The 21,798-nt window shown below is 51.5% G+C and overlaps 1 protein-coding gene across 1 annotated transcript; it reads right to left on the bottom strand.

Annotated features, from left to right (window-relative positions):
- Positions 1-5,225: 5,225 nt before the first annotated feature.
- LOC149361436 (cysteine-rich venom protein-like) lies at positions 5,226-6,149 on the bottom strand. Its single transcript, XM_089568080.1, has one exon. It carries the CDS (start codon positions 6,147-6,149, stop codon positions 5,226-5,228), a length of 924 nt encoding a protein of 307 aa, XP_089424206.1.
- Positions 6,150-21,798: the final 15,649 nt, after the last annotated feature.

A 21,798-nucleotide genomic window follows, 5' to 3' on the forward strand; every position in this document is an offset into this window, starting at 1 on the left:
TATAACGCCACGCAAGCAGACAAATATCCGGGTTCTTGCTCCGCCGGGAAATTACAGTGAAGGCGCGAGGGAACAGCCCACGCGCGCGCCCTTTCTAGGTGTCGGTGTTCAGATACACTGACGGCTGTATTGGGACTTAGGATATTTACACTGTTGTCTATATTTAGCGAGATGGTTGTGTCACTGTCCTGAAATTTTCTGCAGAGGCAATGAACGAAGTCGTAAATATATATATATATATATATATATATATATATATATATATATATATATATATATATATATATATATATATATATATATATATATATATATTTCTGATCTTATGATAAGCAGCATGCGCCGCTATCAAACTCAAACATAGAAACTTGATATGGGAGTCATCTTGATCATTTATGCAGGCAGCAGGACATGCGTGCGTATGCATACATGGTGCCTTTGTGATAGCAGGACGATTAGTGCGAGTAATTTTCCAGCTTTTTCGCGATCATGCAGGCTACTCTCACTATGCGCGTACGTCGTTAGGCGCCGCGTATATGTGCCCTTAGCCTGTTTTCGCATGTGGTAGTGGATACAGTACGTTATATGGCGAGACGCTCACGTCACAGCAGACAAGAGGACACTGACCTTCGGTGGCGCCACTCGTCGCGCTCACGGCGAGTGGCATGCAGACGCTCGCGTGGCTGGCAGCTTGCCGCCACCGCAAGCATGGGCACATTCACAGGCACCGCGGGCTTTATCGCTGGTGCATTACAGCTTTCTGGGCATTAAAGCCGCATTACTCTTAAGCATGGTCTTCTTTCGCTCACACGTACTTCATGTGCAAACTGACGGGATGAGGGCTCGCGAGAGGTGTCTCTCCTCCCTGCCAATTCTCGTCTCGTCTCGGGCTAGGTCTCGGGAAACGAGTTGCAAACACCAGTCGCGTTTGTGAATTAACACTTCAAAGCAGCTTGTGGCCCAAAAAGTGTCTTCTACGCTTTTAAGGGCATTCATTGCACCTGAGCTTCTCTTCTCCCTGCTCCTAACACACTGTGAGCAACTCGTTGGCAGCCCGTGTTGTAGCCGGCACGGTCCCAGACATTTGTCGAGCAAAACGCACTGTTGGCCGTGAAATCGGACTTGTAGCTTCTAGAGGGAATGGAGGAATGCTTGTTAATCACTGGTAGCCCTTAGCAAAAACTAATAGGTTTGGAATATACGGAGGTCTATTTAAAATGTATTTTAAACATATTTTGTATTCATGAATGCACTAAAAATATGTAGGAAATACGTTTCTGAAATTTCATGCTTGGTATTCGAAATATATTTTTAAAATGTGCCAAAAATACCTCACTTAAAGCATACTTCGAGCACTTTTCAAATACATGAAAAAATATGCATGCAGTTTTAGCATCTTGTCAGTGTATTAAAAGTGTATTTTCGGAAATATGAAATTAATTCATCGAAAGTATACTTCAATTCTAGAAAACGGGCAGCCCTTGTAAACGTATATGTATGCCGTTTTAGCATCTTGTCAATGTATTAAAAGTGAACTTTCGTAAATATGAAATTAATTCATCCGAAATATATTTCAATCCTAACAAACGGGCAGTCCTTTTAAACGTCTTTGCACACTTCTAGCTGCCATGAACAGTCGAGTGCTCGAAATCGTGTTTCGGGAAATGGCATTTGCGTGTCGTCAATGTATTTGAAGTGTACTTCCGTAAATACGTAATTAATTCGTCCAAAGAACACTGAAATTCTAGCAAATTGGCAGTCCGCATTAGCATATTTGCAGCGCACTACAAGCTGTCGTTGAACAATCTAATGCTCAAAATCGAGTTTCGGGACATCGCATTTTGGTGCTGGCCATCTATTTAAAGTGTACTTTCGTAAATACGCAATTAATCCGTCTGAAGTATATTTAAATTCTAACAAATGGGTTGTCCGCGTAAACATATTTGCATTACACTTCAAGCTACCGTGGAACAATCTAGGGCTCGAAATGACGTTCCAGCGAAGAGTGAAAACTTTCCCTTTCTTGTCATCCTTTCGTTTATGGTAACTTCTAGCAGGAAGGTGAACACCACTTATACCCCTGCTACACGGGCGCTTCGAATGCCTTCCAGCCGAATGTCATCTAACGATGCTACATGTGTTCTGTCTAAGGGACTGCTTGAAGATAATATTACGCCAATGAGTATTAACCGCGTCAGCATGAAATTTCCCCGGGAGTGCGCCGATGAGGACGACTGCACTCATACTGTTGTTTACATCGCTTGTTTACATAACATAAAACGCAATCTGCGCTTTGGTTCTAATAAACAATCTGTTTTCTTTTTTACTGGTTGTACTCGTGATTGTTTACGCAGTGCTACAATGTGTGGGAAGCGATGATGCGATCGCACGCCTGAGAAAGCCGGGTTGTTGGCATCGCGCAGGACTGGCGCTTCTCGCTTCTTGTCCCGGCTTTCTCCGACGTGACCAGTACTTTTTTTTAAACTACTTTATCCAGAAGTATGTATGGCGACTGTTCGCTTTAACTGAAACGGCCTAACTTGTTATCCACAAGCTAGCGACGGCGACGACTGCTGCTGGCCGTAAAGCACGGCTCGGCAGTCTGGGTCACACCGGCGATTCCCGTTCATCGTACGCGTGCCCTGCGATGTAAGCAATAGTTGATTTCAGGTCACTGTTGCCAAAACTACACCTGGTGACCATTTGCATTCGCTAAAGCTTGTGATTCGCTCTTCACAACCGCCGAAATCACAGATCCAACCCTGCGAACTCGCTGGGCATAGTCGTCGCGGAAGGGAACAGAGCCGTCGTCGATTGAAACTGATTTGGCAAGCGCTCATCGCTGGTGAGTGTTCAGGTATGCACACGTGAAATATAGCCGTTCGTTTCGCTCATTTAGAAGCGCGAGCATGCACACACCGCCGCCTCATCACCGTGCTCTCGCTCAGCCGCCGACAAGGCTGACCGTCCGCCGACCGGATTCGTCGGTGTCGTTGGCCTGAAAAACGTGTCCCTCTAGAATCATATTATAGTAAACTAGATATTTCACTATAATTACATGCTGTTGTTGAGCGTGATGTATACTGTCGTTGTCGGACTAGTGTGACCGCCGTCGTCGTCGTCGCTGTACACTGAAAACGAGCTGAGGCTTTCGAATGCGTTTCGAAAGTGTCGTGCAGCACCGCGGCAGTCCATCGAGTCCGAATGTCATTCCTATTCTCGAATGCCATTCCACTCAATGTCATTCGAACATTTCCGTGTGAGAACGTGATAGCATTATACCAGCAAAAGCGCCTTGGGTACTTCTGGGTCCGAATAAGCCAGCGGAAAGGACCCCGTGTGGCAGGGCAGACCGGCTCCCTTACACGCCCATGTATCTGTTGGTTGACAGTTCGACTCCTGACCTGTGCCTGACGCAAGTTTCAACTAGCAATTCCGTTCTCAATTAATCCCAGATTCGAACGCGACCAGTAGGGTACTTCTGCGATAATTTGGAAGCCCACAGTATTTGCGCAAAAAAAGGTATCACCGTGCAAAATAGTGCGTCGCTTTCGCTGGGTATATATACGGCAAGCCAAGTATAGCGCTTGTCGTAGGATTTGTTGTTTGCTGTGTTGCTGTCGTCTTGGTATGCTGTATGTAGGTATCTGCCGTTCCCATTCAATCACGTGACGTTATAATATCAGACTCCTGTTGATTAATGATAAATACCCGTGTACGATTTGTTCTCCAGTTGATGAATTAACCCGTGTCATTCTATGGAGCCGCCCAGTAGACTTTTTTTTAAGCCCGAGTAAACACATTTTTAATGTATTAAATGTATATTTTTAGTATATTTCTAATGTATATTTTTATTATATTTTTAATGCATTATAAATATGCTAAGCGGGCAAAAATGTACTTTTCACGTATTTTTAAGAACGTTTAAAATATTATTCCTAGTATACTTAGAAAGCATTCGTATTGCAGTTTAAGCATAGGGACAAAAAAATGCGAAATAAATTTGAAATTAATACAATACGTTTGAAATGCATTTTTAGCACATCCTCTTTTCGCTAAGGGAGGTGACATCTTGCACGTTCTGCTTCAATGCTCCGCATGCTAGGTTAGCAAATGCATGGTGGCCACCCTCGTAGCATCGACGCGTTCGTGCCTTTCCTCCGATACTTGCTCGAATTTTACATTTTCAGGCTGGCGGCGTCCGGTGGGAACGAGAACTGCTGCTATGAGCCATAGCACTATACGCAGAAGAAATGCGGAGCGAACTTAGTCATGTGCCAAAAGAAAACATTGTGGAACGGTGTCTTGCACTGCCAACCGAGAAATAAAGCCTAAACAGCCATTATAAAGCTGTACTTCAATAGAATTATGATTTTGGCTATCTCTGATTGATGAGGCGTAAGAATAGCCCACGCTTTGCGTATAAACAGTGAGCACCAAAGGTTTCAGTAAGGACGCAGAGCCGCTTAAAGTCCAATGGACGAGGCAGTCGACCGTCCATACTAGAGGCTGCAACGAGGAGCTGTGAAAAAAAGACACAACTGAAGGCCGTCCAGCAGGTCTCGGCAGCTCTCGAGAGGCAGCGACCGAGCGAAACCGAGGAGAGGGGGGCGGCACCCCAGGAAGGGGGCGGCGGCCCTCTCGAACCCGCGGAAGTAGCGAGGGACGTAACAAGACCTCAAGGAGCACAACGCACGAGATTGACGTAGTGGCCGCGTCGCGGTAAAAGCTTGTCCTCCCTGCTTGGAGGGAGCCTAACCGACTCTGCAGGCTTTCTAAATAAAAGTTGTTCTCTCTCTCTCTGCCTAGACTATTCTGAATGCAAACTTTCGCTGTATGGAGGGCTTGACTTCTTGTCTTCATGCTGCTGCGATTTGCTGCCTACAGAAAGCTGGCGTTTCCACAGCGGGCATTTAGCGCGCCTTCCAGAGAACCCAGAAGGCAACATTTCTTCACTTTAAAGGTTTACCTAAGAAGGCAGCGATACAGAATAAGAACTTTGCGTAAACAGCGCAAGGAATGTTACGATGCACGCAGTTAATTGTGCCAAGCGTAAACAAAGGCTTCCTTCGTCTTTACTTTCGCCGTTCGTCAGCACGGTCCAAAAACTGGCCCCACCACATTTAGCCATCGCGGGCATTTTGGCACATCCGAGATGACGTTGCGGAGAGCTGGTAGAGTAAAAAAAAAAAGACGAAAGGCGTGAAGTCAACCGGCAGAAACAGTCAGGCCAGGCCGTGCAGCGATGCACCGACAGCTGTGAGGACAGCTGCGAGGGCAGGCCTCACAGCGACAGCACCCGGCGCCGAACCGCTCCGTGGCACCACTGGCGCGTCACGATCAGGTTCCGTGGGCGGCGCCATCGTCGTTGTCGTTGTCTTCCTGGCGTCTTTACCAGGCTTGTCACCGGTGACCCTGCAGAGGCCCGTTGTCTCGACGCACTCCGTTCCTTCCGGGCAGAGAGAGCAGGGCGGCCCGGGCCGGTACAATTCCTGGCCAGCCACGTTGCCGGCCGGCGCGTAGTTGCAAACATACATTTGTAATAGTTTCAGATTTGTGTCCAAATTTGCGTAGCTGCAGCCGACGGCGTAGGAGCGTGCCCAGGCGATCTGGGTAAAATTTGTGGCTGCCTCCACCGCACTGTACTTCTCCACTTTGGCCGAAGGGTACAGGATGTTCTCGTCAAACCAGTCCCGAATAACGAAGTTCCACGTGGCCCACAGTTGCGGGTTCGCCCAGTCGCAGAGCAAGTTCTGGCCGACCTCAGAAAAATTCACAGTGGCGCGTTGCTCGGGCTTGTCGTGAAACACGGCATAATCTTCAGTGGCGCAGCGTTCTATCAGCGCCTCGGCCACCTCGGCCAGCTCGTCCTCCCACCGCATTTCGAGCATGTTGCCCGCCGCTGGAAAGTCCGCCAGATGTCCCACTGCCAGGTGGCTGCGGTAGCGGTTGTGCTGCCAGAGGATTTCCTCGGTCCACTTACTTGTTTGGATATCATCGACGTCGCAGAGGCCGTACTTCTCGGAGCAGAGCGTGTGGTTCTTCATACTACTGTACGGCGGTCGGCACTTCGGATTCGGCCCGGCGGTGCCCAGAAGCGGCAGCAGTAGGACGAGCAGGGACAGTCGTGCGTATTCCATCGTCGCCATCTTCTACTCGCGCTGCTGGGGCACGAGCTGGGAGCTAGGAGCGCGAGAGGCGCACAGAAGAAAAAAAATCTAGAGAGCATGTTTACCACATTCGAATCGGAGCGAAAGCATGGATTTGTGCTGCGCAGGCAGCACAAATGAGCAGGCAGTGCCGCGGGACGGATGGTATGAAAGTTGAAGACGGCGCTCTTCAATAAAAGGCGCGAGAGTGGGGTGCACTTTAACACGAGGCGTGTTGGCTGCTGAATCACCACAGTCAATGAAATGTTCATTCCATGAACACTGCACTTCGGTGCGGGGAGTATTGAGGGCAAAACATGTCTAGAACGACCAAACTGTGCGTTTCGCAAATCCCACAGCCGCCGCGATCAGGAAAGCGAGAAATAAAGATGAAGCCCTATGAGCTTAGCTGCGCATGCGCAAAGCCAGACCGTTTTTAGCCGAAAGGTATTGCTAGAAATTGCGTGCTCAGACAGAAACACGCCCAGAACGTGTTCTGGGCAAGCATTTTACCCTCTGCACATGCTGCGTGCACAAGCCTCCTAGCTGTAGAGTTGAAATATAGGTCAGTTGGTACATATTGATGAACAAAAACAGTCAAATGACGGACCACAGCGAAAAGACGAGGCACACTCAGGACGACTGGATGAATAACTCGACTGACAACCGCCTAGCTGGCTCCTCTATCTTGATGTATGTGTGTGCCTCCCAGAATTTTGATGTTTTGGAGTGTCGGGTCATGCGTGGGTGTGGTGGCCTGGAGTTTTGTGGCGTAAGCATGCTTTGAGTTTTCTTTCCGGCACTATTTAAATGCAATAAAGCAAAAAAAAACGCCAGTAGCTTAGCTTTGCTATGCCAGGATATACGTACCGTAAGCGGCTAACTGCCAAGCAAGAACCTCGGGGTGTCAGGAATTGAGATTTTCCACTCTTCTCCGCCGACAGGCAGCGACCCGGCTCTCTTTAACCTCCATGTAGAGCGCAACTATATCAACCGCATGTCCCGCACATTTTACACGCAAGGTGAGCCCTCTTCGCGCATGCGCAGTAGTGTGCGGCAGTCGTAAACACAGCGGCGGGCTCACGCTGTTCCGGCGCGTCTGCCGAGACTGTGACGTCACGCCTCTGGAATGCGCCGACCGGTGGAGCGTCGGAGAGGAACGCCGGCGGCGGCGAGGGCGACGCAGATGCGCCTCACGAGACGTAACGGGGCTGCCGCGCATGCGCAGTATGGTCGGCGCCAGTGCTGCCAACCCTACGGTTTTTTAGCTACATCTACGGAATTTGGGCGTCGTTTAGGGGAAACGGTATTTTTTGTATAATCTAAGGAAATTTCATTTGCTTGGAGAGTTCTTTTTTTCTCTCTCTCAAAGTGGGAAGACAGAACAAGGTTTTTATTCTTTTTTCGCTACAACTGACGAAGGCCCTTACAACGCTGCCGCACGCTCGAGTAAAGCCTCTTTCACATGAAATTGAAAACGCGTTGTTGCCGAGGCTCAAAAGCTGTTTACAGGCATAGCGGTGGTGGTGGTGGTGAAAAACATTTATAATGCAATAAATATTTACAGAGAGGTGATTGGGGTAGGCCCTATTGGCCCTTTACCCTAACAATACTAGGTGGAGCCCCTATTCCGGGGCCCCATTGGCAAGCAACGCCGCCCGTGTCCGGTGAACCAAGGCCTTTTGGGTCTTTAGGTCCTGACAGCCGAGCAGGGCCGCCTCCCAGTCCTCTCTGGTGGGGTTGGGGTTGGGGGGATAGATGGGTTTGACTGACACGCCCAAACCATGTGGAAGGTGTCAGCCACCTCCCCACAGAACTGGCACGCGCCATCAAAGGATGTATTGAAATGTTTAAGCACCGCCGGGCGCAGTACAGTGTTAGTAAGAATTATGATGAGGAGGCGCTCGTCAGCGCGATCCAGACCCTTACAAGGGGCCGGGTAGCGCCGGTGCTCCTCCATGTAGTAATCGGTGATTTGTTTGAATGTAATGGCCAGATTGTCTGATTGGGAGTACCCTTCCAAGGACAGGGAGATAGCCCGGGGAGAGAGTGCGCGGGCGGCCTGATCGGCCTGTTCGTTTCCCTGGAGTCCCTGGTAACCGGGGGCCAAATCAGGTTGCGTGGAGTTGGATATTCAGATCGACAGCTTTATTCCAGTATGCGCCAGGCAAGCGGGGGAGCCCAGCCCAACTCGTAGTTCCGACAGGCCCCTCGCGAGTCGGTGATGATGTGTTTCGACTTGGGAGTAGTGAGAGCAAGAGCAATGGCAATCCCCTCCGCGTGTGTTGCGCTGTAGGCTTTGAAAGTGAGCCCGTTGACTGTGTTTGTGTTGTGTACGACTGCGGCCGTGTACCACACCCCGTGGTGTGGGCCGGCAACGTCCACGTAATACACATGTTGTTCGTTACCATAGTATCGCGCCAACGCTTCCGCGCGCGCCTGGCGACGACCGCTATGGTCTTCTCTGGACATGTTGCGGGGAAGGGGTCGGACCCGGAGGGCGCGCCTCCAGGGTTCTGGCACTCTCTCCCTTTCCTCAATATGGTAGTCATGTTTGATGTGTAGCCGGTCCAAGAGGCGGCGACCGGACGTGGTCTGTGCAAGACGCGTGTATTGGTTGACTAAGTGGGCTTCTCGTAGCTCCCGGAATGTGTTTACCACGCCCAAGGCCAGAAGTCGCTGGTTGGACGTGGTGACCGGGAGGTCGAGAGCCCGCTTGATGACTTTCCGGTGGATGACCTCCAGTTGGTCATCATCATGTTTGCGCAGGTGCAAGTAGGGGGTTGAGTAGAGGATTCTACTCGTTACGAAAGCATGGGCAAGCCGCAGTGCATCCTTGCTTCGTAATCCGCCCCGCTTGTTGGAGATCCGGCAGACCATGCGGCCCAACTGGTCTCCAACCGTGCGAAATTTGGCTAGGGTGGTGTTGTCCCTGCGTTGGTGGTGCTTGAAGAGGCCAAGGATGCGGATCTCCTGGGCCTCCCAGATCGCTCTCGAGGGGAGACTGATGCGTAGCGGAATTGTGTCCCGAGGGGAGGGACGTATGTGCACAAATTCTGATTTAGACGGGGCGCACTGCAGTCCGCAGTAGGCCGCGTAGTCGTCGACTAGGGTCGCCGCTGCTTGCAGGCAGGATTCCATGTGGCCCAGGTTACCTTGCGTGGCCCAGATTGTAATGTCATCCGCATAAAGAGCGTGATGTATCCCGGGCAAAGAGGACAATTTGGAGGGAAGATGAAGCATTGCCAAATTGAAGAGGAGGGGAGACAGGACCGCGCCTTGAGGTGTTCCCCTCGAGCCGATGGTGTATGGCCCGTGTTCCTCATCTTGTATGCGTATGTAGGCTTGACGGTCTGTAAGAAATTGTTTTATGTAGTTGAATGTTTTGTGGCCACAGTTGGTGTTACTGAGGTGGTCCAGGATTACTTCGTGTTTGACGTTGTCGAATGCGACTTTAAGATCCAAGGCCAGGACCACCTTGTCGTTGTGGGGACATTCGACAGGATCTAAGATGTCGTGGTGAAGCTGCAGAAGTATATCCTGTGCAGACTTGTGAGGGCGAAAACCGAACATGGTGTCCGCGAAAGTGTGCTGTGTTTCGAGAAAATCGGAGACTTTGTCGCGCACCATCGTCTCCATCAGCTTGCCGACACAAGACGTGAGGGAGATGGGGTGAAGGTTCTCCACATCAATAGGTTTGCCGGCAGCTCCAGTACTCAGAGCGGCGATGTTCCAACAAGTTAAAAATTTTTCGCGGCACTGCTCTGCTCAATTTTCAGTCGCTTGCATGCATGTGAACCGGCCTTTACACGGACGTAGTCGGACGTGTATGGTCCCTAACGTGGCCAGTGGCACCCGCTGCTGTGATCTGGCGCGCCACCGCTCTATCTCAACACGCGCGCCATTCCTCATGCTGTGTTTGGAGCTCGCAGCACGACGTGCAATTAATATTTAGTAAGCATATCTGCATGTTGATTTTGATAAGCTGGAATGAACAAGGGCGCCATTTTTGATAAAGGAGCCCCGCGTTGGAAATCTCAGCTAGTCTAACTAGGGGAACAACTCACAATTCGCAGTTAACCCGCCACGGTGGCTCAGTGGTTATGGCGCTCGGCACGTTAAAGAACACCGGGTGGTCGATATTTGCGGAACCCTTCACTATTTCATCCCTCATAGCCTGGGTCGCTTTGGGACGCTAGGACCTCCGAAATCATAACCGATAATTCCCAGTTCCACCAAGACGAGAAAAGCGAGTTGAGGTCACATGAAGCATACAAATGCTGTATCAATCACTGCTTCATTGTTTTATTTGACTCAAACTGTTACGTCAGCCATCCTCTAGAGCAATCGCAGCAAATAAACAAGCCGATTTTATATCGCAGTTTCCGAACACTCCTCAAGCGACCTCCAGACATTTTTACGTAATATCCTTCGGCTGAAGTCCAAACCGACACAACATGAGGGGAAAAAATTCAGTTAACTTCACATGCCGATGCATGTTTACTAATATCTTGCGTACAGTGAAAAAGAAACGAACACATACACGATATAGAGCCTTTATTTTTAATTTCCAAAGAGCGCTACGGTTTATCTGTAGCTTCATTTAGAAGTTCTGCATTTTAGATCCTTCTATTCAAATTCTTCTGATAATAGGGTAGCTGCCTGACAAAACTTGCCACTGAACTACGCATAAATATACATTTTTTTCACAATTGAACACTACTTTTCGTATCTAGGGAAATCTAGGAAATTTTTGGTTGCAAACTAGCGGAGAGACGGCTCTGGAGGTTGGCAGCACTGGTCGGCACAGAGGGCACGTGAAGCTTTTTCCAAGCCGCGTAGTGTAGCTTACGCTAAAAAAAATGCGACAATAGACAGCAGTCTCGCTGAGTGGCCCTTAATGGGATACTGAACCAAACTTTTGCTCTGCTGCTCTTTTACATGTAATCAAGAGCTTGAACGCTAAAATTGACAAATCCGACATGCATTTTAGCGAAAAAGGCGGATAACACGTTTTTTTCGCCATTTATTGCCGTATCATTGCACCTGGCGGCCGCCTGTGGAAGCTGCGACTAGACGTCGTAACACCCGCGCGCCCACCGTTCCCGCAACAGTACGATTGCCATCGCTACTCGCGGCTTTTCCATGTCTGTCGTCTGTTCACGGCGTACACAGATATGTTAGGATATTAATCGCTGCTGTCTACAAACCATAACCGTATGCACGCTTACGTCCGCTAAATGCAGGTACTTTTTCCGGACCTTATGCCATTTCTAACATTCTCACTTTTAAAACAGAAGCCCGACGATGTTCAGACTAGTGGTGCCATCTGGTGTTTAGGAGGGGAAGCATTGTTTTTTTTTAATGCGAAGTTGATTGCCTCAGGGCATAAAACGGCATGTAATGATAAATGAGGATGCCTAAATAAATGAGTAAAGGTTCGCTGATCTAATGAAATCGAGCAGTGAACGATGATGAGGTCCTTGTGTCCAAGCGGTGTATGAAGCACTATTATCGGGCGAAAGACCCGCTGCCGTCAGCTGCCGAATTCTTGTCGGCTTCAACGCCGGGCAAACCCACAGCAGGTGGTGAATGTCGGCCTCAAGATTTCTGTTCTTGCAGACTGGACACCCGGGGCGGGGAAATACACCTTCGAATTGCGGCCACTTTCGTGTAACGGCCGGAGTTAGGGCAACCCCGACCCGGATCCTCCGAAGCGCAACCTCCTCTGCACGGGTAAGACCACGGGGGAGGGTTACCGCACACGGAGGGATTAGAGCACGTGTGCGGCGCCAGAGGTGTTCCTTTTTTTTTAAAAGGAGGGTGGTGTCATCCAGTGTTAGGACTCGAGGCAAAGACGAAGTTGGGGTCACAAGGTGGGTCGCAGAATCTGCACGGCTTTGCGAACTCAGGAGGTCCCGTGGGACCCACTGAATTCGGATTGTCTGCGGGATGCGTGCCGCGAGACGATGGATGTCCTGGCAAATGCCTGGGGTGCGACTGACGCGTCGTAGTAGGCGTATGACTTGAAGAGCGTCGGTGCGGATGACAATGCCAGCCGTAGGTAGTAGGGGAACGCCGGCCACTGAGCATAGTGCCTCTTGAACGGCAAGCATCTGCGCACAGAAGGAGGAAGGAGGTTCTGGGAAGCGAAACCTGGACGTTTTGTTGAGGGCAGGATTTCAAGGGCAGTAAATTGCAGTCGTGGTTTCGTAAGCCTGGATGCCTGCGTCAACGTAAAGAACGATGGAGCCATGCAGCAGATGGGCGTCTTCTTGTGTAATTCGTTCGCGAAACGACGCCGCCGCGAGGGTAGATGATGGCCGACGTAGATCAGTTGGTTTTTTATCGCTCAGCTGCACAAAATGCCAGGGAGGGAGAACTGGCGGAGGCGGCTGTCGAATGGAGTGCGAGGAAGTATACGCCCTGAGTGCACACGTTGCGTGTGTAAGGTTAGACTTTAGCCGGCGAGCATCACGTCTTTGCTGCACCAGCTCATCTAGAGTATTCAGCTGCGCATGTTCTTGGAGCGCCACGATCGGGGTGATGCTGGGAAGGCAAGTGATGACCCTCATTGCCTCTCGATTAACGGCTTCAAGGCGATCCCACTGAGCCCTCGTCAAATGCTGGAATTGGGCTTGGTACACGAGGCGCGGTTGCACAACCGCCCGCACCAACTGCCGTGCAACATGAGAGCGGGCGCCGCCTGTTTTAGGGGCAATTCGTCTAATCAGACCTAATGCCTGAATCGCTTGCTTTTTAGCTCGAGAAAGCCAAGCAGTCCTTGTTCCTGACTCGTGAATCGTCAAGCGCAATATTTTGACTATCGAACTTTCTTGAAGTGGAGTTCCGGACAGATGGAGACGAATTAGTGTCGCAGCGAGTTTACGGCCTCCCCAGCGGTTGGCAACAGACACATACGTAGTTTTGCTCACTGAAAGCTGAAGACCAATTGAAGAGGCATAAGTAGACGTTATATCTAGGGCTGACTGTAGGGCGGAGGCTTCAGTCAACAGGTCGTGGTGGGTGCTCCACACAGTGATGTCATCCGCGTACAATAAAAACTTAATATCAGTCACTTCATCTAAGCGCCAAGCAAGGGGGATAAAAGTAATATTAAATAATGTGGGCGATAGTACCGATCCCTGGGGCACGCCGCGAAGAGGCACAAAGGATCCGACGGCCTCACCACTGAGGCGTATGGCAAAGTGTCGGCCTTCCAGAAAGGATTTTACAAAATTGCGCACTCTAACGGGGAAATGCAGCATGTGAAGTGATTCCAGGATAGCAGCATGACTGATACTGTCGTACGCCTTTTCAACGTCCATGGCCAGTACGGTACGCATATTGTGGCTGCGTGTTGATGCTAGAACTGATGACGCCAAGACAGCCAATCCATCTTCTGTACCTATGGACGTTCGAAAGCCGATTTGGGCGGGATGATAGAAACCGGGGTGCTCAAGCCACCACGACAGGCGTGTGGCAAGCATCTTTTCAGTAAGCTTGCACAAAGTGGGCGTAAGCGATATAGGCCGGAAATTACCAAGGTCTGTCGGCGGCTTCCCTGGCTTTGGGATCGGGATCACAATAGCCGATTTCCAAGTTTCTGGTACGACGCCTTCTATCCATACCTTGTTGATGGTGGCGAGGAGTTGAGGCAGTAGAGCGGAACTCATGTTCTTGTACACCTCGTGCGGAATGCAGTCCGGGCCGGGTGCCGTCTTCCGACGGGCCTCATCTATTGCTGCAAGCAATTCGGGCATGGAAAATGGGCTTGCGATTCCCTCGGCGTCGGCTGTAGATGGCAGCCTGTCGACATATGCTGGAATGCCAGCCAAGGAGGCTCCTGCGGTCCTCGGAGGCAACATGTCATACTTGGGAAAAAACTTCCGCGCTGCTTCTCTTGCGAAATCATCCGGAGCTAAGTTAGCAGCGAAGCATGCTGTGGCCGCTGCGTCAGGACGACGAGAACCATGTTCCATAGCGCGAAATGTTCGCCATAAAGAAGCATTCGATGACTGTGTCGAAAACTGGTCACACCACGCATGCCACTGCCTTCGCGATAGATCACGTTCATATCTGCGAGCCTTGGCAGTAAGGTAATTCAGCCTTGTGCGTGCTTGTGCAGAAGTCGAGTCTCGGGAAGCTGCCATCTCCGCTTGTCGGCGAGCAGCCCACAAGTTAAGCAGACGCACATCCGGCGGCGGACGATTGACGTCTGTCCAGGTGACAGTTGTAGCCTTGTTGAGCGCAATTTGTATGCAGTCCATACGTAGTGTAGATGACTGCACAGAGAGATCTTCGAGCGTGGTGCGAAAGGTGTCCCAGTTCACCACAGAACACCTACGGCGTAATCGGCGGGCTCGTAATGAATGAAGACCGATGATGATAGGGTGGTGGTCACTACCCCAGCAGTCAGGCTCCAGGTGCCACGAGGGAGTGCCGGGACCGGACCACCACGTAAGGTCCGGAGCATACGTTGGACTGCGAGCATGGCACACAGCCCGCGTTGCTGAATCGGGATGGTTGAGTAATACAAGCAACGCATCCGCGAAGGCGTCCCGTACACGCCTACCACGGGGGCTAGAAGTGGGGTATCCCCAGTCTGGGTGAGGGGCGTTAAAGTCACCACCGACTAAAATAGGGCACCCTGGGTGTTGTCGTCGCAGAGTTAATAACCACCCCAGATTAATGCGGGAGGAAGCTCCACCGGCGGGCCTTACATAGCATGACACGACTACAACAGTTGCCTTGGGAAACTTCACGGCCACTGCAACTATCTCCTGATATGAGGTGCACCATTTTTCTAGGGAGAGGCAAACTTGAGGAAAGCGCGTATCAACATATACCGCCGCCTTTCCTGTAGGGGCTGCAGTGTGCACACGACGGTCGGTCATTAATGGAGACATGTGTCCATTAAAGCCCGGGATGGATGGCAAGGCATTGGTCTCCTGCAGTAGCAGGGCCCACACCTGGAGCTTGTTCATGCGAAGTCGATATTTGAGCTCTCCCAGCTTTGTGGAGAGGCCTATGCAGTTCCACTGGAGCACGCCACAACAACGTGTACTCGCCACTTTCGATTAAGCGTCCAAGCGTTGTAAAAGAACGGATGTCAGGTTAGATAACTGGGTTACCATAAATAGAAGGAGGGATGTCGTAGAATTATCCCGCAGTGCACCAGAAGACCTGGTAGAGTCAGGAAACAACGCTTGAGGGCTAGACGTAATCGACGGTGCGGCAGCACTCAGTGGCGCGGGGTTGGATTCCGCTTTTGATCTTCGACGAGCAAGCAGCTCACGGCGCTGTCGTAGCTTAGACACCTCGGCTAAAAGGCGTGCGATTTGGTCGTCAACTGCTGCCATGTCCTCAGGCAGTGGCTCCAGCATGCTGGTATTGTTTGTAGCCTGAAGGCGACGGCGATCCTAGCGCACTTTATCTCTTTAAGACAGTTGAACAGGGGCTGCAGGCGGATTGGACTCGGAAAGCTCTGGCCAGTCGTCGTCATCCCACTGGAGGGCCGCAAACCTGTTGGATGTCTGTATCGGGGCTGCATTTTCAGGTGGAGGCACGAGTTTATGTATCCTACGCCGATCCTTGTCAGTTGCCTTTTGTTTTGTTGGGCAGGTTGGAGAGGTGATCTCATGGTCGTCGGTCTTGCAAAGTCCGCAACGGTAAGACGGTGTGCTTTGTGGCGTAGCCTTATCTTGAGTTGTAAAAGGGCATGATCGGCGCATGTGGCCAGATCTGAAGCAACTGTAGCAGTAGACAGCGCTCGGTTTGTATAGCCGAGGTCGCAGAATACAGCCATAATAGTGTGAGCACGGATGCATTTATTCTACCGTTGAACATCAGTTACAACAAAGGGCTTCAAATACAGACGGCAGCGTCTCCGCTCGCGGCCGAAGGCTCTCTCCCCGCCTCGGCACTCCGAGAGGGAACGCACGGAGCCAGTCAGGGTTGCCAGGCCACTTATGAGTTTGGCTGTTCCAGGCGGCGAGTGGCTTGCACCTCACATCCCACCCCGCCTGCAAGTCCAAGTCCTCTTGGACAGGAACATTAGTCTACTAAGGCAAAGTCGTAGTCAAGCAGTCGCTTGGGTGGTGCACGGTGACGCTGAGGTCGCTGACTCGCTGAACCAGTTGGCTGGTCCGGCTCATTGGTCATAGGTGGCATTTGCTCGGCATTGTCTTCATCAGGACTCGGGATAGGTTGCACGGCTTCGCATGTGGGCTCCACTAGCACTGGGTCAAAGTACGGAGGGTGGTACAGTTTCATTTGACTTATGTGCACTGTACGCGCATCTGGTGAGGGTGTGGCGGAGTTCGTTATGCGCCGAACATCGTAGGTGACGGGTGTCCTTTTCCGTGTCACCTGGTAGAGTCCCTTGAACTTTGGCGCGAGCTTTTCAGTTCCGCCAAGTACTGGCTCTTGTCTTCGCACCCAGACAAAGTCTCCGACGCCAAATGAGGCGCTGCGGTGGGTGCGGTCGTAGATTCTCTTGCGGTTCCTTTGAGCTTCCTGGGAGTTACTCGCAGTCTCGCTGCGAAGGTCTGGCAAGTTCATAAGCCTGTCACGAATGTCGGCGGCTTGCGTTGTGCGGACTTTCTGATATGGGAGTTTCGGCAAAAATCCAAACAGAAGCTCGAATGGCGAAAATCCTGTACTTCTGTGGCGGGTTACATTGACAGCGAAAGCTGCTTTATCGAGTTTGGAGACCCACAGTGCCTGATCATTGTTGCACAGTTTTCGGAGGACGGTCACAAGTGTGGCATTCGCACGTTCCACCAGTCCGTTGCTAGCTGCCCTGTAAGCTACTGCGAAGTGTATGTTCACACCATGCGTACGCATGAAGTTCTTGAACAGGTGTGATTCAAATGACTTGCCATGGTCACACAAACAATGGTCAGGAGCACCGAACCTGTAAAACACTGAGTGGAGATGTTTCAAGGCATCTTTTGTAGAGGTTGTAGGCACAGCAGTTTCATTGTGGAAGTGTCCCAGTATAGGTGCTGTTGTAAGTGCGGCACGAAGGGCTTCAAAGGCTTGTTGACACTCAACTGTCCACTCGAAGTCAGCCTTTCGGATGACAGCTTGCAGAGGTGCGGCAACTTTCGAGAAGTTCGGGATGAAGCGGCTCTTTTTGTCTTTCTGCGTCACGACAATGGCAGGAAATCTCCAAGGTCTAGATGAAGAACGGATGATGTCATTTTGAAGACGAGATGCTGTTTGGGCTTCGAGGAACTTGCAATCACTGGCTGTGTAGCGGTACGGTTGCCGTCCATAAGGCTTTGCATCCGGCAGTAAGTTGATCTCGTGCTCGATGCCTTCATAAAGGCCAATGTCATCAGGACTGGTAGCGAAGAGACGTGAGTGGCGGTGCACTATTTGCTTCACTGCTTGCTGTTCTTCGGGCTTGAGTTGGGTCCCGATGATGATATCAGGGAAACTGTTGGGCGTGGATGAACATGGCTCGGAAGGAAATACGCTGCATGAGGCTGGCTGGGCTGGGCTCTTGTAGTCTGCTGGCTGAGTTTGAGACTGGGCTGCCTTGTTGAGCTTGCTCCACACGGGCTCGTGTTCGTCTGGTTCAAAATCCACTTGTAGGGGTTCGCTGATGGTATGCGGTCGGTCAAAGCGAGACAAAGTTGATGTTTTAAGTATCACTGCATTGGACATACGCGGTAACAGTTCCTCTTTGCACAGCACGACAGTGTTTGTAGAGGGCTGGCAGATAACAGGAAGGTATGGTGGTCTGAAATGAAGTTCCGCTTGAGCAGCATAAAACCAGTCCTCTCCCAGAATAAGGGGAAGGGCATTTCTCTGAAGGACTGCGGCTTCCACAATTGCAGAGAGGGGGCCTACGCTGATTTGCAAGAAGACAGATCCCTGAGGCGCGACGGAGGCTCCTCCTACGACGAGAAGGGGTGGCTTTGTCCACGGCTCTATGCTGAGGTTTTCAGCTAGGCTGGCAGCGAGGATAGTGACGTTCGAACCACTGTCTGGGAAGGCATTGATCTCTCCAAGGTTCTTGACGTGAGCAGTGATAACCGCACACCTGAGCATGAATCCAAGCAAAGGGTCCTCAGTGCGGCCAACACATGCTGTTGGCACTTTAGGGATTGTTTGCGCCTTGTCTCGGGAGGGCTGTCCTTTCTCAGTGCAGTTGCTAGCCAGATGGCCCTTTTTCTTGCAGCTATAGCATACCGCTTCGCTTAGGTCTTTCACTCGTCTGTAGGCAGGTGCACCATACTTGGAAGAGATTGCCTCGTACCGATGTTCTTGGTCAGCAGGTGGCAGGTTGGATATTCTTGAGGGCGGCAGCCTTGCACGGTTTGGCTGCTGGTAGGTGCTATTTATAGGTCGGGAAGGCTGGCGGATGTCTGCAGTGCTCTCGGTCGTGGCTGTAGCACTGGAGGTGACAGGACGCGGCTGTCGACTTGAAATTGGCGCGGATGGCTTTGTCAGTCTAGTCATGCGAGAGTGGTCCATGGCACGATCAACTTCTGAAGCGATGCTGACGAAATCCTGGACAGTCTTCGGGCGTTGAACGACGATCGCTGTAGCCACTTGCTCATCACGGATGCCTTGAATTAAATACTCGATGCGCTCTTTGCCAGTTAATGAAAGCGGGCACCTTCCAATTATCTTGAGTTTGGCGAGAGTATAGGTAACCAGGCTCTTACCGGGGGTTTGCTCACGCGCACCGACAAGTTCCTGCCACTGTATAAGCGACAGTCGCTCGCCGAACTGCGCTATAAGCGCTTTCTTCCACTCTGACCAAGTTTTTAGCTGGTGGCCAGTGATTTCCTGGTTTGGTTTAGGTTTATGGGGTTTAACGTCCCAAAGAGACTAAGGCTATGAGGGACGCCGTAGTGGAGGGCTCCGGAAATTTGGACCACCCGGGGTTCTTTAACGTGCACTGACATCGCACAGTACACGGGCCTCGAATTTCTCCTCCAAAGAAATTCAGCCGCCGCGGCCGGGATCGAACCCGCGTCTTTCGGGCCAGCAGCCGAGCACCATAGCCACTGAGCCACCGCGGCGGCAAGTGATTTCCTTCCAGTCAGCGGCTGGGCCACGAAGTTTTGAGAGGGCGATGGCTAGCAGGGTAGCGGGTTCCCAAGAGGCAAGCTGTTGGGTGCGCTCGAGATCGTCTATCCATCGGGTTACGGATAACCCTCCGTCGCCACTGAATGTCGGAAGCGTTGATGACAAGTCCGGCAAAGTTGTTACGTGCACTGCTCTCGTAGAGGCTTGTGACAGTGACAAAGCTAGTTGATTTTGAAGGTAGGCGGTGAAAATCTGCATATTCTGTACGGGGCCGGCGCTGAACACTGGCATAGGTTGGAAAAACTGGTCACCTTGAGTTGGAGCGGGCTGCGTCTCGGTGACTGATACAGTTGTTTCCGGTAGCAGGACTCGTTTTGCGGCAGTGTCAGCAAGGATGCGAGAAATAAGTTCGTCCTTGGAACCAGTATTGTCCAAATTGCGTTGCGATAGTTCATCTCGCAAGAAGTCCACTCTAAAACCAGCGAGGTCCGAGGCGGTGGCTCCCTCCCAGTTTATGAGCGGCATGGCGGCGGAGGGGGCGCCGGCGGCGGTGAGACGGGCGTTGGACTTCGGCTGCTGGTGCTCGACACACGTTGACTCTGGCTTTCGGTGAAGTGGCTTGCGGCTTCGAATGGGCGGGCTACACGGAGGTTCGGGACGTCGACTGCGCCATATGTGAGCACGGATGCATTTATTCTACCGTTGAACATCAGTTACAACAAAGGGCTTCAAATACAGACGGCAGCGTCTCCGCTCGCGGCCGAAGGCTCTCTCCCCGCCTCGGCACTCCGAGAGGGAACGCACGGAGCCAGTCAGGGTTGCCAGGCCACTTATGAGTTTGGCTGTTCCAGGCGGCGAGTGGCTTGCCCCTCACAATAGTAAAGGCGTTCTGGAGGAGTTGGTGGGCCTTGCAGTGTGACGATGCAGGAGCGCCCTTTGCCCATATACCGCGCTTGGATAACACGGTGCGAAGGGCAGTATAGCTCACGCTGTAAGGTTGCCTGGTCTTCGGCGACGTCGACGTTGTACACAACACACCGTTGTAGGTCCGAACCTTCTACAAGGTACACCTGGACAGGCACCGAAATCTCGCTTGTAATCGATATACACTTGAGCGTTTGCAGACGCTCGACGGCAGCCAGAGTCGGGAGCCACACAGCGATGGTACTGGATTTCGTTCTAGCCGTGAAGCCACGAAAACCTTTGGTTCCAAGACAAGCGTCCAGGTTTGCCTCAAGGATCCTGTTCGGGATGTCTGTGAGGCTTGTGTTTGCCAGAGCTTTAATGGCCACTTTATACGATGCCGATCCAGGCGTCGACACAACGTGGCTGGCATTTGCTAGGCAGGAACGCTTGCCTTGTGAGCTGTTGTTGGCCGAAGATGAATCCTGTGCAGTGTCCCCTGATGGACGCTTTAGAGAACCGCGAGAAGCCGGAGTCACGGGTGCAGGTGCTGAAGTCATGTCCATTGGAGAGCTCTCCTCCTCACGCAGCGCGGTTGAGGCCCCGTCCAAAAGTGGAGGCTGGGTAGCCATGCCGTGTTCCGCCCAGAGGGCAGGTCGCTCACGGGCTGAGAAACATTTGGAGAAGGCGGGATGTGCGCTGCCGTTGATGGACCGGGAGCAGGAACCAGGAGCTGGGACCCAGGCTCAGTTGTCAGAAGAGGTGCTGCTGAAGCCGTGGCGACGAGCGACACCGGCGGAGTTACCTCCGCCAGCGCGTCACCGGAGGCCCTAGGCCTAGTCTCGGAGCACAGTCCAGTTGCAGGGATGACTGCGGGACATTGTCAATGCCACACAGCCAGACGGCGCATGAGCTTCGGGAGCTTCTTCAGATGGTATGAAGTCAGTTCTCTTGGTATAGGGAACGTATTTGCGCGGATGGCGAGATTTTTCACTGGAGCGATGTGCAGCCACCGTAGCAGGGACACTTCGTCTTCCTTCACATTGCTGTCAACAAATCGACAGCCCTCTTATCCTAAAGGGGGCAGAATCGTCACTCTAAATAAAAAAATAAAGCAAATTATTACTCATATGCTTATTTATGGGTGACAACAGACGAAGCGAAAGACCGGTGGCCCCTTTATGGCCAGTGAACGCGCTGAAGAAGTCAGTAAAAACGACGAAGCCAGTCCGAAGCGAGGTTTCATTCATCGAAGGGCACCGCCATATTTGTCGCCGCGGGAGAGTGCCATGGCGTCACGCTCTTCACCCAAGTGCAGCATCCTGGACCAAGCATCGACCACGGCGCCCAGTGACCCGTAAGGGCCAAGAACACTTGAAATTTATTAACAATAAAGTTTTTTCCATCCATCAATCCATTCGCGCCGGCCGGGAGGGCTTGGCGCGCGCTCATGAAACATCGAAAATAAAACCATCCGCTGAAAAATATGCGCCGTAACGACTAGATTTCGGTGCAATCACATTTCGAGAATCTATTTCCAGCGTTTTTGCTCAATTTTCAGATTTTGCTTCAGTATCTCTTTAAAGGAGGTCTTTTCGCGCGGCCGCGGGATGGACTCGCAGTCATGGATGTTGATTGAATTTCTTTTTCTCTTTTTCATGGTTTGGCCTTTAACATAGTTGAAAGACAAAACTAG

This window comes from Amblyomma mixtum, chromosome 2, assembly GCF_055824585.1.
Source record: "Amblyomma mixtum isolate Tamu chromosome 2, ASM5582458v1, whole genome shotgun sequence".
NCBI classification, from domain to species: Eukaryota; Metazoa; Arthropoda; class Arachnida; order Ixodida; family Ixodidae; genus Amblyomma; species Amblyomma mixtum.